Source organism: Podarcis erhardii (assembly GCF_964252035.2).
Source record: "Podarcis erhardii genome assembly, chromosome: 5".
Classification (NCBI taxonomy): Eukaryota; Metazoa; Chordata; class Lepidosauria; order Squamata; family Lacertidae; genus Podarcis; species Podarcis erhardii.
The window spans coordinates 90535345-90554148 of record NC_138509.1 but is presented as its reverse complement, the minus strand read 5'-3'; the positions used below and the strand labels follow the sequence as shown (position 1 = coordinate 90554148).

At 40.3% G+C, this 18804-nt stretch overlaps 1 protein-coding gene across 2 annotated transcripts in view; it reads right to left on the bottom strand.

Annotated features, from left to right (window-relative positions):
* Positions 1 to 18804, bottom strand: part of PIK3CA (phosphatidylinositol-4,5-bisphosphate 3-kinase catalytic subunit alpha) — a 41080-nt gene that overhangs the window by 1224 nt on the left and 21052 nt on the right. For both annotated transcript variants that reach the window (XM_081862200.1, XM_081862199.1), the window contains exons 4-21: positions 17812 to 18021; positions 17037 to 17287; positions 14517 to 14762; positions 13317 to 13402; positions 12395 to 12500; positions 11994 to 12146; positions 10913 to 11047; positions 10496 to 10620; positions 10120 to 10201; positions 9454 to 9618; positions 8064 to 8167; positions 7085 to 7256; positions 6798 to 6904; positions 5798 to 5919; positions 4102 to 4180; positions 3314 to 3484; positions 1494 to 1611; positions 875 to 1026 (exon numbers count right to left, since the gene is read on the bottom strand). In XM_081862200.1, coding sequence (XP_081718326.1) covers positions 875 to 1026; positions 1494 to 1611; positions 3314 to 3484; positions 4102 to 4180; positions 5798 to 5919; positions 6798 to 6904; positions 7085 to 7256; positions 8064 to 8167; positions 9454 to 9618; positions 10120 to 10201; positions 10496 to 10620; positions 10913 to 11047; positions 11994 to 12146; positions 12395 to 12500; positions 13317 to 13402; positions 14517 to 14762; positions 17037 to 17287; positions 17812 to 18021 — 2584 coding nt within the window. The remainder of the gene's footprint in view (positions 1 to 874; positions 1027 to 1493; positions 1612 to 3313; positions 3485 to 4101; positions 4181 to 5797; positions 5920 to 6797; positions 6905 to 7084; positions 7257 to 8063; positions 8168 to 9453; positions 9619 to 10119; positions 10202 to 10495; positions 10621 to 10912; positions 11048 to 11993; positions 12147 to 12394; positions 12501 to 13316; positions 13403 to 14516; positions 14763 to 17036; positions 17288 to 17811; positions 18022 to 18804) is intronic.

Genomic DNA, 18804 nt, shown 5'->3' with positions numbered 1-18804 from the left:
ACCCATGGCTTGTGGTTTATTCCATGGTGTTTAGGGAAAACCTCTTTGGAGAAAATGTGTTTGGAGTGTGTGCGATGCTTTCAAAACCCTCATGTGTGCAGCTCTTTAGATGTGGACATTTTTTTCTGGGAGCTCTCTGTTTACTTACTACATTTATATACCAACTTTTTTCTTCCAGGGAGCTCAAGTTGGTGTACATGGGTTCTCTTCCTCCCCATTTCATCCTCACAACAACCCTGCGAGGTAGGTTAGGCCAGGCTTCCTCAACCTTGGCCCTCCAGTTGTTTTGAGACTACAATTCCCATCATCCCTGACCACTGGTCCTGCTGGCTAGGGATCATGGGAAATGTAGGCCAAAAAACATCTGGAGGGCCGAGGTTGAGGAAGCCTGGGTTAGGCTAAGAGATGTTGACTGATCCAAGCCAGGTCCTAGTCCAACACTGTAACCACTACAGAACACTGTAAAAACAAGTGTGTACCTTCTCAGTCACCCCAGGATTACATTGTCTTTGCTTTATTACACCAGTTGTATTTCAAAACCCTTACAATTATTATTTTTTATAAAATAACGTATGAATGAAAGTCGTGAGCCACATTGTGCACATAAAATTAAGGTAACAGTGACAAAGTTCTGTATTCTGTGAACTGCCCTGATAGTCTGTGAACCAGCCTGAGACCTGCGGGTACAGAGTGGTATATAAATTCAATAAAAAAATAAAAAAGTTAGTTCATTCAAAATATCACACGCCCCCCCCCCCCGCAGAAACATCACCCTTTCCTTCAGCATTTCAAGATAATATCTGATTAATTATATAGTAAGATTTGTTTATAACAATTAAACTTCAATTAAAACTTCAACTATAAAATGCCGTACCTTTCAAATTCCCTTGTTTTGGTACATTCTTGGGCTCCTTTACTAATCACTATCAAGAAATCTTGCGTTAAGACAAATGGCACACGCTCTCGTTTATAGCCAAACTTCTTCTTTTTGTGATCCAAGAAGTGTCCGAAATCAATGTGAAACAGCTTTAAAGAAAATGCATTTTTAGGTTATTAGTAATCTGGGAAAGCCAAGAGAATAGAATATTCCCACCTGCATATTGATCTGATATTTCATTCTAAGAGTCAATATGCAAAACAGCCCTGCACCAGAGGCTTTCATACTGTTCCAAAGAAACCTGGGATTTCTCAGAAGTGCAATGAACAGTTCAGTATTGGGAACAGACTTTCCAAAGGCACCACCATAAAACTGCTACTGAAATTCACAGCTGCACAGGGGTACTGGGTGTGTTTTAGGCCAATGTTTAGTGTGAATATGTACCTTAGCCTAATACCTCTGCAACCTACAGAACTGTTAGGGTAGATGCTTAAAAGGTTCATCAGAAGCAGAGGCAGAAAGTGTTTCCTGAAGATAAGAAGCATGATGGTAGGAAGCTTCTGCATTGCCCAAATACCTGCACATAGAAAGGCATAATCATTGTAAACATTTTTACCTGCCCATCATCTTTCACCATGATATTGCTATTGTGACGATCTCCAATTCCCAGTATGAAAGTAGCCACACAATAGCCAGCACAAGAGCGTGTAAACAAATCAATAGCTGCATCATACCTATTAAGAACAAAGAACACATGAAATATTGCAGGTGCCATTGTTTAGGACTTCTAAAAGAAAACGATTCAGACACGCAATGTAGATGAGTATTCCCGGAAGCCACCTCTTTGGATGGGGGAGAATTCAACATGTATATTTATTTAAAACATTTTATGTCACTTTTCAAAATAGTTTTACAGCTAAAAATCAACAATATACCTTATCTAAATCTGAAACCAAATCTATGCCACAAATAAAACAGTGGAGTCTATAAAATTAACTATCAAAAGGCAGAAAAGAAACAAATGAAAAGTTTTGACTTGTCTTTCGAAGAAAACTAAAGATGGAGCCATGTGAATCTCTTGAGGGTTGGCATTCCAAAGATCTGGGGCTACAACAGAAGAGGCTCTTTTTCTTTTTGAGTCCAATCTAGACTCAACAGATGATGAAATCTTTAGCAGGATTTCAGTGGTAAATCTTAATTGTTGATAGGGCTCATACAGGAGGAGGCATTCCCTCAGATAATCAAGATCCAGGCTGGTTAAGACTTTGAATGTTAAAATCAGCACCTTGAATTTGGCCCAGAAACAGATCAGCACTCAAGTGCAGTTTGTTTTACAATAGGTTACAATATGAGAAAATCCGTTCAAATCCATCAGCAATTGTTTTGCACAAGGTGACATTTCCACCAGTGATGCTTTCCAGGCATGGTTTTGGGAAGAAATCCAGGGCCCCGCTCAGCAAATGAGCAGGAGAGCCACCAAACACAGCAGGGCTGTCTTAACTAATCTTGAAGTGAAGTAATACACATCACTCCACAGAGAGCCCACTATAAGACCATTAAGATGAGAGACCAAGATTTCCTAGATGCACCACCAGTTTCCACCTTTTCTATAGGTGATGTGTTATCGTTAACAGGCAAATATGCTTCCTTCATGGGAACTGAGGCTAAAAGATACTTGCCTAAATAAGGAATGATACATTTTGATGTTTGGTGCGTAACAGCTATCACACACATTCTACCTACGGTACTTCTGATTGGTGGCTGATGTCGTCTTGTAGCTGGAGGGCAAGAAGGGATGGAGCTCCAACAGCATCATTTTGGAATGGTATCTTGGTCCTACTTTAAAGATTATTTTATGTCTGCTCCCCCATGCCACTAGAAGTCCTGAGCACCTGCTTCTCACAATGCAAGTGTAGCAGCTGCACTTAGAACTTCCTACCACTTGGGGAAGTGAAAAACCATGGGAAAATACAGTGGCCAGATTTTGCCATCAGAAAACTGGAGAAGACCAGTTAGGAACATAGCTGCATTAATGTCTGCAGTTATAAGGTGGTGTGAACTAACCACTTCATCCTCCTAAAAACCATAACTAAACATTGCAGCCACAATCCAGAAAACCATGTGAGCCACTCATCCACTGGGGATTTCACTTATTCAAGCAACGTGAATGTCCTTCTGCATCGCACAGCAGATTGTTTCAGAGACTTGGCAGACTTAAAAGCAGCCTGTGATATAGTATAGGAGCTTGCTGTCTCAAGAAAACATTAACATGCTCTGCAAGAAATGAACAAGGTCTTGCCTGAATCTAATCTTTGGATATGTCCATACTTCAGTCACAAAATACTGTGGCTTAAAACAGAAGGGGACCAAAATATTCTTAGGCTTCCATCAAAGAATGAATAAAAGAGGGGGGGGGGGAATTAAAAGTCAACTCACATTTCCCCTTTGTTCTTGTCTTTGAGCCACTGATGTAATGTATGGCTGTTGAATTGCAGTGCTCCTTTAAGGCCACCTTTGCACTGGATCTGCATGATTGTGTGTGAATTTCTCACAACCTCAATGAGCCCCACACAGTCGCCAATAGATAAACAACCATAAGGCAGCATCCTAGAAGAGCAATGCGAGTTGTTTTTTAAATAAAAAAGACATCGTAATGGCCACCAAACAAAACACACAGGCACTGAAATCTCTATGTAATAATCAAACATTTAAGTCATTTGGATAGATGACTAGCAGGGCCATGGTTTATAGAACTACTACACAATTAATTCCAGCCCCCCAGGGCAACACTGGACTTGCACTTCTAGAACAGCAGCTCAAGGCTACATGACAAGTCGTTTTTTAAATACAAAGGAGTTTGGAAAGCAGTTTGTGGTGTGGAATGGGCCTGCTCTCTCATGCAAAATACCCCACTGTGTATGTACAAAGTCGCTTTTTGGATCCTAGCCCAGGAAAATAGTGGACACATGCAAGAACATTAAATCATGATGATACTTGATTTTGTAGCCATTTACATATTCACTGCATATTGATGACAACGTTAAGCAGCAATCTTACTGATTAGATAGAGAAGAAAATTTAAAACATTTGTAGAATGGGTAGTTATTGATTACAATAAATAAACTAAATTTTTCTGCAAACTCTTGAACCAAATATGTTGTTCTTCAGGCAGAATGATAAACAAAACACAGACCGTAACATTAGCAATATTTATGAATACTTGCCTAAGATCAAGCCCTTGGTTTTGCCAGATGTTTTCCATGATTCTTATGATTTGAAGTGTCAACATATCCTGACGTAGATCTGAAAACATGCAAGTGAATGCAGGTTTTGGGAACTTTTGGAAGGCATAAAACAGCTACAACAACTTTGTTTTTAATGCATTAAATCAAAGTTTTGCACGATAAGCTTACTCTGTTCTGTTATCAGTGACTTTTATTGATTGAAAAAAATGACTCTGCGTTTAAAAAATCAAAACACAACCTGTGACAAAAATGTGAAATCAAACTAATTCTAGAGATTGGGGGCAAGTTATTATGGTCCACTACTTCAAGTCTATGGAGGGGAATATCTTCTTGTTCCAACAGGCTTTTGGGAATTAAAGGTCTGCTGTGCTGCTGCTTTTACTGCAATTACTTGTATATTGTAATTATTGGTGTGTTTAAAACAGATTTTATATATATCTATAGCTTAGGTTCTATCAATATTGAATTGTATTTTAATGATTAATTTTTCTATGTTTTTAGTGGTTCTTGCTTTTATCCGTAAGCTGCTTTAAGTCCCATCATGGAAAAAGGCAGGATATAAAGGTATAGGGCAGTATACAAATTTAATAAATAAATAATAATAAAACAACTTTATATTGGGCAACAGCAGAAAAGCTTACCAAGTGCTCTGGTCCCCCACTGCCAGCCACAACCTACATAGGAAAGCTCTTTGGACAGGAACAGAGCACACCTCAAACAGCTATGTTGGTTCCCTCAGCTGGGCAAACAGAGCAAGCGGCTCCTGCTAATCTGTGTGCATGTGCCCTCCCATGCTAAAAGAGAACAACTGTCTATGTGCAACTGCCACAGCACTCTGCTCTGTCTCCCCTGGTGCAAAATCACCATACAGCAAGATAGGGACTGCCATGTCCAGAGGAGGGCAACCAAAATGGTGAAAGGCCTGGAAACGATGCCTTATGAGGAACGGCTAAGGGAGCTGGGCATGTTTAGCCTGGAGAAGAGGAGGTTAAGGGGTGATATGATAGCCATGTTCAAATATATAAAAGGATGTCACATAGAGGAGGGAGAAAGGTTGTTTTCTGCTGCTCCAGAGAAGCGGACACGGAGCAATGGCTCCAAACTACAAGAAAGAAGATTCCACCTAAACATTAGGAAGAACTTCCTGACAGTAAGAGCTGTTCGACAGTGGAATTTGCTGCCAAGGAGTGTGGTGGAGTCTCCTTCTTTGGAGGTCTTTAAGCAGAGGCTTGACAACCATATGTCAGGAGTGCTCTGATGGTGTTTCCTGCTTGGCAGGGGGTTGGACTCGATGGCCCTTGTGGTCTCTTCCAACTCTATGATTTTATGATTCTATGATTCCCTGAATGAGAATGTCATGGCCAGATAGGCCAGCACTAGCGCTGGGCGCTATCTGGTTTTCAGCATTGTGATGTATCACCAGCTAAACATCATGATATATTCCTATGGTAGACATAGTGATGGCGCATTTGCATTATTGCTCACTAATACTGTGTAGTGGGAGGGGTTTGTGTGTGTTTTTGGCGAAAATGAATGCAGTGGATGTTAATATAAAATTCACAAGGATTACTTTGATGTTATAACTTATAAGTTGGTATAAATTGAATAGAGGTGTTTAAGATAGTTAGGGCGATGAAGAAACACATACAGGATACAATGAAATATACTTCCTTACCATCTCCATTTTTAAAGATGATTTCATTATTCTGAAACAGCAGCTCAGACATGATATCTGGGTTTTCCCAATTAAGCCAAAGTGGCCTTTTAGCAGATGACATAATCCTGCACTCCTCAAGCCTATGAAAGGATAAAATAGCTGCTTAAACGAGTGCACCTTCAAACTGACATAAATGATTATTTTTCTATAGACCTATTATTATTATTATTATTATTATTATTATTATTATTATTATTATTATTTCACCTGCAGATCTCAGGGCGGTTCACAACATAAAAATACAATTAAAAAGTGGAAAATACATAATAAAAACAAGAACAAAAAAACAAAATCAAATAATAATCCCTACTTCCCTACCCCCACTTTTAGCTCAGGTGTGGGGAACATTTTTGGCTCCCTGAGGCTGATCCTGATAAGCCTCATTGCAGACCAAATAGGACGGATGGTCAGCAACACACACCTGTCAATCACATGACATCATTAGGACATAACAGGATTGAGAGACAAGTTGTTCTATCCACCAGAATGGAAATTATATCCCCATTCTGTGAGCAAGGTGCACTTCTACCACCCCCAGCTGATGGGCAGTTGGGACTTTAAGGTCCTGATTGTTCCTTTGAAGCTCAGCCCTTACTCACTACACACCTGAAGCCATGTATGGTGTCAGGTGTAGGGCTGGGGGTGGGCATGGCTTCCACAAAATGTGTATTTAATGGGCCAAATGGAGGGGACTGGTAGGCCAAGTCTGGCATCTGGGTTGGTGGTTCCCCTCTACTGCCTTAAACCAAAATGCAGTATTACTTTTCACGTCCAAAGGGCAATCTCCAAGCATGATGCAGCTACAAATAAAAAGATGGATCTAAAAAGATGTGACCTAGTTTTAGCTAGAGGACAGGATTTTAGAAAAAGGTGACTGAGGAGGCCCTTCATGCAATTGTCCATTTTAAATGTTCCAGATACATTCATGCCTATTTATGAAATCTGAGAAAGATGATACCTAAGATTTCCAAGCTGATGAGCAGGATTGAGAGGAGATATAAAGCCTTGCAGTGCATCCATGAAGTCTGGCCGCCTCATTTGCTCCACAAGGAATTTCATCTGTACCTGATGGATAACAGCATCGAAATATTGACGAGCTCATCAGTCAAATACGAACGAAGGCAGTGTTTGTGACCAATTTCAATTTTTAGCATGAAGAGTCAGGTTTTCTTAAAAAGCTTTTAAATGAAATATTTCAACTCTAAGTGCTGAAGAATGCATCCAGTGCTAAATTTATCAATTTACCTTTTGGGTTTCATCCTTTTTCTCCTGTTTAAGGATGTCTGTGAGGTTAATAAGTTTTTCCATAGCTTCTACCTGCCTGCTTAGGTGTTTAAGGTACATCCCACATGCTCGGCAATATGACTCCAAAAGCAGACCAAACCTCTGGCTCACATTTTTGTTGTGCATTTCAGACCTAAAAGAAGGCATAACTTATGGTTAATTTTTAATAAAGCATTTGCTAAAAAAAACCCCTAACTATTCAGGATGACTCACCCGTTAAAAGAGTATCCACTAAGCAAGGATGGGAAAGAACCCTGCCCCAAACTTTAAGAGAGTCAATCAACTCTCTATTTAGATCAGAGGTTGTCAACCTGGTCCCTACTGCCCAATAGTGGGCATTTCAGGATTCTAGTGGGCAGTAGGGGGTTCTATGGCAGAAGCTGAATCCTCCTTCCATCGAGCATTGGTGGGCGGTAAGGAAAATTTCCCATCAAGAAAGATGCATTAGTGGGCGGTAGGTATAAAAAGGTTGACTACCCCTGATTTAGATAGTCAGATAACTGGTCTTAGTGTGTGTGTGTGTGTGTGTGTGTGTGTGTGTGTGTACACACCCACACCCACACACCCACACACACACCCACACACACCCACCCCATTTACTCAAGATTGCATTCTTCATCTCAGCATGAAAATCAATATATGGTTTTCTAAAGCTTTTTATTTTTATTATCCTGATGCTATATTGTTGCTGATTTAAACAGAAATCAACTTTCTGAACCAAATCTCTTGCATTCATCACCGAGGCACTGCAAAGACCAAAGCCCAAGAAACAGTTGCAGTATCTTTCTGAACATCAAGCCAATTTTTTTTTAAAAAATAGTAATAATAGTGCTTTCAAGTGCTTTATACATAAAAAAATAAATAAAAGCACAGGATGGTCAAGATCAAAATTTCATCTCTTTATAACAGGAATCCATTTAAAGTAGAAATCCAAACTTACTTTAGATGCCAAAAGAAGAAGTGTCCTATTCTTTGATTGGTTAGTGCCTTCTTCAGTAAAAATCTCACAAGCAGATTATCCAAGTACTGCTCGTATTTCAGAACCTAGGCACAAGAGGATTGAAGTGTAATTGGCATTTAGCTATATTCTGTGGAAGACTTCAAGGTTTTGCCACTCTGCATGATATATTGCAACCCCATAGTCGCCTTTGACTGGACTTAACCGTCCGGGGTCCTTTACCTTTTACCTATATCCCAAGCTTGCAGATTATAACTTACCTACTCACTTTGGGTGAATATAAATTGCCCTCCCTCTCTAGTGACCAGGGCTGATCCAGAGCCTCTAAATTACAGCTTGCCTTCAGCACTATCTAGCCCTTTATAAAGAAATCTGAGGAAGTTCTCAGTCTGGATATGTGAATGAGCCCAAAGTACTACTGTGCCTCACGCTGCCTGCTTTATTTTACAAACAGTGCAGTTGCCCTTGTATTATGATTTGTGTCTAATTCTGTTGTCCCCTGCAGTTTTCTGAGATAGCTTGATTATACCTACAATATAAACCATGTTGTAGGTTTACATTTGGGTTTATTTGCTGCTACATGCCCTAAGGCAGAGTCATTTGGAATGGGGAGGAGGAGAAGAGAAATAATTTATTCTTTAAAGATCCCCGAAAGTTGAAATGCTAAATATTTTTCTCCCTTTTATTTCTCTCTTCTTTCCTTTATCTTCTTGGCCAAGAACCACTACCGTATTTTTCGCTCTACAAGACGCACCAGACCATAAGACGCACCTAGTTTTTGGAGGAGGAAAACAAGAAGAAAAAAAATCTGAATCCCAGAAGCCAGAACAGCAAAAGGGATCGCTGCGCAGCGATCCCTCTTGCTGTTCTGGCTCCTGGGATAGCTGCGCAGCCTGCATTCGCTCCATAAAACGCACACATATTTCCCCTTACTTTTTAGGAGGGAAAAAGTGACTCTTACAGAGCAAAAAATACGGTATTTTATATCACTGCTTGTAAGCGTATGCAATGAAAAGATATAAATATTGTTTCTTGAAATCCATAGATATAGCTAACCATAGGCTGGTAACTTGGTGGAATTATTTACAATGCTGCCCAAGCCTTTGCTCATTTCTGTCTCGTAATATTACTCTTTTGGGGAGGGGGGCTATCAACCTTTGAAGTGCTACAGCAATATATTATCCAGCTATCAGCAATGGTCAGCAGAAGGATCTTTAATATGCAGCCAAGCACTGTGGTAACTTTGGTAAGCTTTAACCTTTCGGAGATATTCTCATTCTCATCATCCAGAAAAGTTATATAAAGTCTTAGCATAAATTTCAGGCACAATGGCATACATTAAGAGGCAGTTGACAAAAATAGATTACAGTACCTGTACCAGCTGAATCAAATACTGAGAGAGTTTGTCATCTGTCAGATATTTTTCTAGACATCGAATTGCAAACGCTCGCACCATCGGATCTGGGTAATTGCAGTCCAAAAGCTCCATTGCCTGTTCAGGCTTGATGGGAGGCCAGTCTTTTATCAAGCAGTACATCTGCACAGTAGAGAACAATGAATTTGTATCAGTCATGAGAACACAAGAATGGTCTTGCTGGATCAGATGAAATTCCAACTAACCCAATATTCTACTTCCAACAGCAGAAAGGCAAACAAACATCTCTAGACGTGCATAAACAGGATATGAAGATGACGGGCTCATCCTTTTAGCTTTCAGCAACTGGTGTTCAGAGGTATACTGCCATGAAAGCTCCAACTGCCATGGCTTGGGGTAACGAATTTCAAATATTAATTATGGGCCATAATTATATCAAGAGGAAATTGTGCTAATACTACTGAAGAGAGCTTATGGGATCCTGTTACAACAAAAATGTTTTATTAACTAAGAGGTAAGAGAACAAAACTAAAGTCATATTCCCCCCCCCACCCATTTTTTTTTTCATCAACATGGAAGCTATTATAATGAAAGTCTTTGACCAAGGCTACTGCTAACAACTGTAGCCAGTTTAAAAGTGTGTATAAGTAATGGAGATACTACCTGCGCTACTTCATCTCTAGAGTTCCATTTGACAGACAAAAGCAATTTAGGTAGGATTTCTGGCGTATTTACGCAGTAATGCCTGCAAAAAAACCAACAACAAGAGAAGGGATTTTGAAATAAAAATTTAAACTATTGTTGTCATTACTACATGGAACTATTTAGTATGCTGGTTATAGATTAAAAAAAAAAAAAAAATCTTCAGGAGACTTCACAAAAAGCCAAAGTTTTGTGGGTTAAGCTTAGGGGCAGATGACAAGCCTCGTGTCCTCACCCCAGTTTCTTTCCTTTCCCACTTAAAATGCAATCCAGGGAGCGTCATGCCTATGATTGCCCACCTACTTTTCATAGTCCTACTTATGACCCAATGTCATACCTGTGGCTCCAAAGGAAATCCTTTTCTTGTTCAGTTATTTCAGACAGTGGGTCTCGAGTGCAGATTGAACGCAGCTGCTCTTTGTCACAATCTCTTAATTCATTATCTCGTGCTAGTCTATTACTCTGTAAAAGAAGAGAGCAACGGGGACTTGTTCATACTACAATTAACACACTGTATTTATATATATGTATATCCTTTTGAATACTTAAAGCATCTCACATACTTCATCTCAGTAGCCCTAACAACCACTCTGTATTATTAAACCCTGTTCAATACTTAACCCTGTAGTTGATGGGTTGGGGAGACAGTCGCTTGCCTAAAGCAATCTGATAAAACTTCATGAGTGAGGTGAGAACTAGCTTGTAGTGCATGTTCTTAGCCACAATGCAACCTGGAAAGTAAAATTCTCCTTACCAGTCCTGCATGACTGTAGTTAAACCCTAGTTCTCGAGATATAGTCCAATTGGCATGGTCTTCAATTACAGACATGTCGGGAAACTTTACAGGACTGCTAAACCAATCAAATTCCAGCTCTAAACAAGGAGTTTCCTAAGAAGAAAAGAAGTTTGTCCTTGTATGATTTAAAATATTGTTTTTTAATATATATATATATAAAGCACACTATTCCACAAGTACAAGCTATGCAAATACAAGCTATTTAAAATAATAAAAGCACAGGATCAGACAAATTAGTCTTAAGTCTCAGGAGAAACACCAGCTGTCTTCAGAAGACCAAGTTTTATTGCTGCTAGTCAAAGAATGAAAAGACCCCGACAGTAGCTTGCTAAAGTTGCGTTCTTCAAAGCTGCATCCATAGTAAACTCAATTTGGATTTTGGTAGAGACATTAGTCCCATTGTTTTTTGTTTTTTTTTTTTTAATAAATATTTATTAAGATTTTAAAATATAAATGCACACATAATAAACAATCTTATTTCTGTCATAACAATTTCATCACTTCTTTGGAGTCCAATTTCATCACTTCTTTGGAGTCCAAAGAGGAGACGTGAGGGAGACATTAGTCCCATTGTAACCTTTGTGGATGGAACAATTCAGGCTACCTAAAGTTCTGTATCACTAGACAAAATCCTCACAAATTGCACAGCATTTTATTTTGACAACCTTGGGAACAGCACTCCAGATTGCAACTAATGGCTCAGATAACTGCATGCTCCTCTGTGAAAGCAAATTTTTCCTATATAGAAAGCTGATATATCAGATACAAGGGTTCTAGCAGGCTCCTCTCCCCGACATGCCAGTTTTCTACATGCACAGATTTATTATTTTTTTGTGCACAGAAGCATAAATTATGTGAGCCCCCATCTATAGCCCGAAATACTGCAGTTTATACAGGTTTACCATTGTTACATTTTGGAAACAGTGACAATATTTTATTAAAATACAGAGGACCATTAGAATTCACTTGGACAGTCCTTGATTTAACACAACGAACTGTTAGTAAATAAGCCAGAAATTGGCATGAAATGTCTATTTACCTTATTGGGATTTGATCCAGTGACTCCAATGGGATTTAGCAGGTCTTCCAACCCATGGGGTACAGGCCACAGATTCAGAGCCATTTTGCCAGAAACAAGAGTGTCTGTGTAATCAAACATGTTAATATTCCCCCACGCCAATGGACAGTGCTCCTTAAAAAGAGCAAATAATCACTGTTTAGTCTCGTCTATTAGCAACACATTTCAAACTCAGATATAGAGGAATTAAAAGGGCAGGGGCAGACTTTTTTTTTTTAAACTCAAATATATGATGACAAAGTAAATCATAACTGTTACCATTAGTTTAGAGATCAACACAGTATAAGTCAGAAGAATAATTTCAAATGACATATTCTCCCTATTTGAGAAGTATTCACTATATCCAACGACAAGACCCTTACCTCCTTTGCACCCTTCCTCCCTTTAACGGAGCAGATAGAAAGGCAAAGCCGAGCCGCACGTGGAAGATCAAGAACGTGCATCTCATACTGCAGCCACTCATTCCACCTGAAAGGAAGATAAAAGGGATTTGACCCAAGATTTTAACCAAAAGTGCTATGTAAAGATGCTTTAAAAATGATATGGCAAATTAAAAAAATACTAAAGCAATTCTGTGTAAACCAAGCCAAGTTTGAGTTGAATTTTCCAGTGTGGCATTCTACTTTTGTAGAACCACTGGAAGCTAATTTGACAGCTATCTACCCCAATGACCTACTCTATGCAGGAAACTAAGAGTGAGAGTATCCCTGCCAGGTGGTTGTCCAGCTTCTGTTTGAAAATCTCCTGTGACAAAGAGCGCACCATCCCTCTAGGTAACAGGTTCCATTGTTCTAATCTTCACAAAGTTTCTCCAAATGTTCAGCAAATATCTACTCTCCTGTAACTTAAGGCCGTTAGATCAAGTCCAACCCTTCAAGGCAGCAGAAAACAAGTCTTTGCTTCCTTCTATGCAATAACTTGTTCAGGTATTTGAAGAGTGCTGTTGAGGGTATTTAGGAAGGTGGTTTTTTTGGGGGGGGGTAAAAGCATGAGACTCTTAATCCCAAGGTCATGGGTTTGAGCCCCGTTCTTCGCAAAAGATTCCTGCGTTGGACTACATGACACTCATGGTACCTGCCAGCTCTACAATCCTATGATTCTATATATTCCTTGAACATTAAGGTACAGTATCAGATCCGAACAAAAACTAAACTTCCAAACTCACTTTTAGATGGAGGAAAGAAAGACACAACATATACTGTAAAGCAATTATCTGAATTGTTAATAAGTTTCTACTAACTTGAACATCAGGTTTCTTTTCATTGTTTTAGTGATATTCTTTACCTGGGATTGGAGCAAGGTACTCTCTGAGTATTCACATTATCACATAATGGCTCTCCTCCATGATAGATGCCAGTTCGGACATAAATCTGAAAAAAATACACTTATGAACATGACTATACTACAAGGGGACACGGGTGGCGCTGTGGGTAAAATCGCAGTGCCTAGGACTTGCCGATCGTATGGTCGGCGGTTCGAATCCCCGCGGCGGGGTGAGCTCCCATCTTTCGGTCCCAGCTCCTGCCCACCTAGCAGTTCGAAAGCACTCCTAAGTGCAAGTAGATAAATAGGTACCACTTTATAGCGGGAAGGTAAACGGCGTTTGCGTGTGCTGCGCTGGTGCTGGCTCGCCAGAGCAGCTTCGTCACGCTGGCCACGTGACCCGGAAGTGTCTCCGGACAGCGCTGGCCCCCGGCCTCTTAAGTGAGATGGGCGCACAACCCTAGAGTCAGACACGACTGGCCCGTACGGGCAGGGGTACCTTTACCTTTACCTTATACTACAAGTAACCATGAAGCAGGAGTTATAAATATCAAGCAAGAGTAACTCATCTAACCCCCGTTCTAAAATAGTTGCATTGTCAGTTTATTTCCAGGCTCAATTAAAGGTGCTCACATTGGTGTTTAGGGCTTTAATCAACTCAGGCCACAAACATCTGAAAGACCAACTTATTCCCTACAGACCACCTCAGGTGTTAAGATCAGCAGAGGAGCCCTCTTGGTAGTTCAACCACTCTTTGACAGCTTCTAGGCTGTGGAATTCCCTCCCCACAGAGGTACATCTGGCACCTTTAATATATAGTTTCTGCCATATGCTGAAAATGCACCTCTGATCCACCCTATTCTTGTGTCAGTAATTTTAGTTGTTTTTAATACTGATGTTTAAATTGATGTAGCCATCCCTGGGACCTCAGGCTGAAGGGTGAGTAATAAACTGATAATGATGGTGTTTTTTAATAATAATAATAATAATAATAATAATAATAATAATAATAATGCAGAATGCACCTTAGGTTTTGCCCAATATATGTAAATACCTCAAAAAGGCAAGTTATTTATTTGTTTCACACCCAGACAAAAAGTTTAAGGTTTGGTGGGCCTGGACAGTAATGTAGAAACAAAAAAACTTAAGGATTTAAGAGTCATTCATCAGAAATATGCATGTGCTCTCAAGTCATATTGAAACCAAGTTGTCGTTTTTTACCTTGTCAATATCTCGAATATTTACATTTACATAGGTAGCGCAGAGAATCTTTATTCTGAGATTACTGTTAATAGCCCAGAGGGATTTGGCTGAAGCTTCTCCATTCATGTATGGTGTAGCTGTAGAAATACGCCTAGAATAAGATGGCATTGTAAAGGTATCCAATGGCAGCTGGGTGTAAAGACTTTCCTTAGCCATCAGCATCAAATTGGGCATTCGACCAAGCATGATACAACTCCGGATGTACTGAAATAGGCAGAGAAAACACAATTATTGCACTGGATGCTGCTCTTTGCAGCATCATTGCTTAATTGCAAAGATTACAATGCCGGCATTGTGAATGGTTTGCAACTCAAGGCGAAGCAGGAACCACAGTATAAGCGGTTTAATGAAGCTAGCGTGCAATATTTGTAGGGCTGGCAGGTCATTCTAAGTAGCAGATAATCACAAAGCATGCCAAACAAGGGACAAACTTGTCTTTTTATACTGGCACTTGGAGAAAAAGAAATATCCGCATATAGACTGTTGCCTCACTAATGGCACATTCCTTGTATTTTCTATCAGAAGAAAAGAGAATTATAAAAAAGGGAAGGCTGAGGAAAGAGAACTTACAATTTTTGGTAATGCAGGTTTTTTGTTATTTCTGAATTATGGTTTATTTAGTAGTGTAAATGTATTCACCCATAATGAACTTATTTTAGAAAGCACTAAGGGTGACACCCACTGTTATATAAGCAAACATCCTCTTGTAAAAAAGGACCTTACTTTCCTCTCCTCCTGCAGCAATTTGTGCCCCTCTCCACTGCCTTTCCCCCAAAAAAACATCACTTGCAGCAAGTTTTTAGGGGTGCAAGGGGTGGGGCACAGAAAATCCACTCTGCCAACAGCGTTTGTTCCATTAGTAAACAGGCACTACTGGATTTCACTTCATGAGAATATACATACGTGCAATCCTATATCACATGATTTGCACCACCTCATTAAGTAAGATGTACGCATAAAAACCTCTTCATGACTCTCTGTCTCTACAAGTTTAAATATCCTTCTCCTTGAACTGAATACCTATTAGTTCTCCCCTCGTTTGGTGCGGCTTCTGATTTGCTGCAGGTGGATGTGGGTGGCGCTGTGGGTTAAACCACGGAGCCTAGGACTTGCCGATCAGAAGGTTGGCGGTTCGAATCCCCGCGACGGGGTGAGCTCCCGTTGTTTGGTCCCTACTCCTGCCAACCTAGCAGTTCGAAAGCACGTCAATGTTGCTAAATTCTGTGCAGCCGCTATCAGGCGCAGAAAACAAGAGCTTTCCAATGTCAACATGCAGGCGAAGGCAAATACTTAATCTTATTCATGCTGTCCAATCTTAAATTGTTGTTATGGCCTAATCTGTATTGAAATTGTCCTTTGTTTTTTCCGGTGTTATGTTTCGCTGACTAGCTGTACGAACCAATCTGGTCTGTGACCGTTTAATAAAATCTGATTCTGAAGTGCAAGTAGATAAATAGGTACCGCTCCGGCGGGAAGGTAAACGGCGTTTCGGTGCGCTGCTCTGGTTCACCAGAAGCGGCTTAGTCATGCTGGCCACATGACCCGGAAGATGTACGCCAGCTCCCTCGGCCAGTGAAGCGAGCTGAGCGCCGCAACCCCAGAGTCGGTCACGACTGGACCTAATGTTCAGGGGTCCCTTTACCTTTTTACCTAATTGGCTGCAGGACGCTTCTTCAGCCAATCAGAAGCCGTGCCTTGGTTTTTGAACGGTTTCAGGAATCAAGCAGACTCCCGGAACACATTCTGTTTGAGAACCAAGGTAAACTGTATTCTAAAATGTTTAAATGTTTCTTTAATTGCCCTTGAATCTTATCACCACACTTGCCACCCTCTCCTGCCACATCAGTGTGGTGTGCCACACCCTTTGAGAATCACTGAATTACGTGTTTTTGACCGCAGACTTTAGTTCTCAACATTCTAACAAACCATGTGTAAGTTCTTGTCCACGTCCATGAAAAAGACACTAAGATCCTGGGCTTGTGCAGCGCTGCAGGTGCATCAGATCACAGGGATGCAGCCCGACAGTCTCAGCACTGGCAAAAGTGGTTCTCACACCCACACCCACTCCATAAAAACCTCTGGTCTAGCCCTGAAATATGGCCCTAATTCATGCTCTTCCCTGCTTATTTCAAGACACCACAAAAGCAGTTGTTTGCGAGCATCTGATTGTATCTCCCAAGCTACAGGAAGGGATTGATTGGTCTAAAAATGAAAAGCAATCTATTTCAATGTACACCCTGCCAAGTAACAGTAGGTGAACGACACTGAAAGGAAAATATCATAAACTTTTAACATCCCCAGTGAATCCGCCAAATCACACCCAATAAAAGCACATAAAAAAATGGAAACCAGGCTTCAGTACTTCATCTTTTGCACATTTTCATATGCAAATCCCTCTCTTCCGACCCCTGAACTGCACACAAGATCTAACTCTGACAACAAGCATTAAATTTCAAAATGAACCAGATGTTTACTCACCTTGTATTGACTCAGGGGATGTTTTTCTAGTAAATATTCATCACAACCACATACTTTTAAAATATACTTCCCCTGGTACTCTAACACACAGAGCTTTAGCTGTTCAGATGACAGCAACATACTTCGTGTTTTTTTCCTGATTGCTTCAGCGATGACTTGTTCTGGCACATAATCGTGATTGATTTTTAAAGTGTACTTCTGCTTGTCATTGTTGGGGGAGACTATTACCCATATCACCACTATTATTTGTCCTGGAACAGAAGGAAACTATGTCAGGTTACATCAGGGATCATGCCCACATAACTATTTACAGAAAAATGAAAATACAGGAGCAAAAAGACCTAAAACACAATTCAGTACTCGCTATCCAGAATATGCAATCTTTGGGGCTGCAGCAACAAGCTATGGGTTCCTCTTAGCTCTCCACTAAAGCAACTTTTAAAATGGAAAGGAGAAAGGCTGGGAGGGGACAGAACAATGGTGTGACCCTTCAGGTTTCTTGAATAAGACTGTTTCGTTGGAACTTTATTAAGCAGCCCCTAACAATAACAGGGGGGGGGGAATCTGAATAATGCTGCTAAAGTAGAAGAAAACGAGTGCACTGAGCGCGCTACGACATGTCTGAAAATGTAACTATTTTCACTGAGCTGATTACTCATGCTGAAATGAAATGGGCATATGGGGGAAATGGATTGAATTTCACTGTTCAAGCAGCTTCACATTAATCTGGTACCAATCTGGCAAATGCACTGAATTGTGTTTTCTTTTCTTTTACCTTTATCAAGTTTATTGTATATATGCTTGGGCAGCTCGGGCGAAGATTCTATGTTTGGGGGACAGACATACAATGCTCTGCTATGGGGTGCGTTAGCATCTCGCAGATCTACTGCTTCTTTACAAACATTAAGAATGTTTCTTCTGAAGTCCTGAACTTCTGGATCCTTAACCAAGTCAAATTCACAGATAGGCATCCCAATAGCAAAACCTAAAAAAGAAGGAGAGAGCAATTCTCTTTGATACATTTTCAGAAACAGTGAGTCCTCAGAGTATAGTTTCCTGTCACTCTGTCCTCTACCCCTTCCCACAAGAGCTCAGCTCTGTCTTGCTTGAACGGCTGGGCTGCTACAGCAATTGTCTCCATAGCTCAAGGGGCTGCAGCAGCGAAGCATATTCTGTACCCACTGCAACTATTCTGCTTAAGTAACATTAGACATGTTCTGGAACTTTTCCCCAGGTCAAGCAAAAGGGTTCCAAAGGCTGTCACCAAAGTTTACTTCTACCCCATCTTTATATAAAGAAATGCCCATGATCGCGAACAATTATTAAATTTATAATAAAAAAAAGTTGACCCACTGTCAAGTATGCACCATCACAATGAAAGCAAGTACAAGTCAACAAAGAGTGGCACTCAGGTAAAACGTAATTAACTGAGAAAACAGCTTAAAAGACAACTCAGCATAGCACAGTTGGCCTAGTGCAGCTGTGAAGTGTTGAAGGGAGGGGAAATCTCCTCTTTGCCCTTCAACACTGTGATTCCACCCTCACCTGACAGCATCCAGTTGTTTGGTTACTGTAGCAGCACCCCAGACTCTGCAAAACCAGCAAATGTGACAAGATTTTCTTATTCTAGTGAAAAGGGTATTGCTGACTCAACTGCTTTTAATAAACTAATGTTCATTTCCACATCAGATATGTGCATGAATAGCTTGAATACTCAATACATGCTGTGTGTATTTGCATTTCATATACTACTGTTAGTTCAAGATTA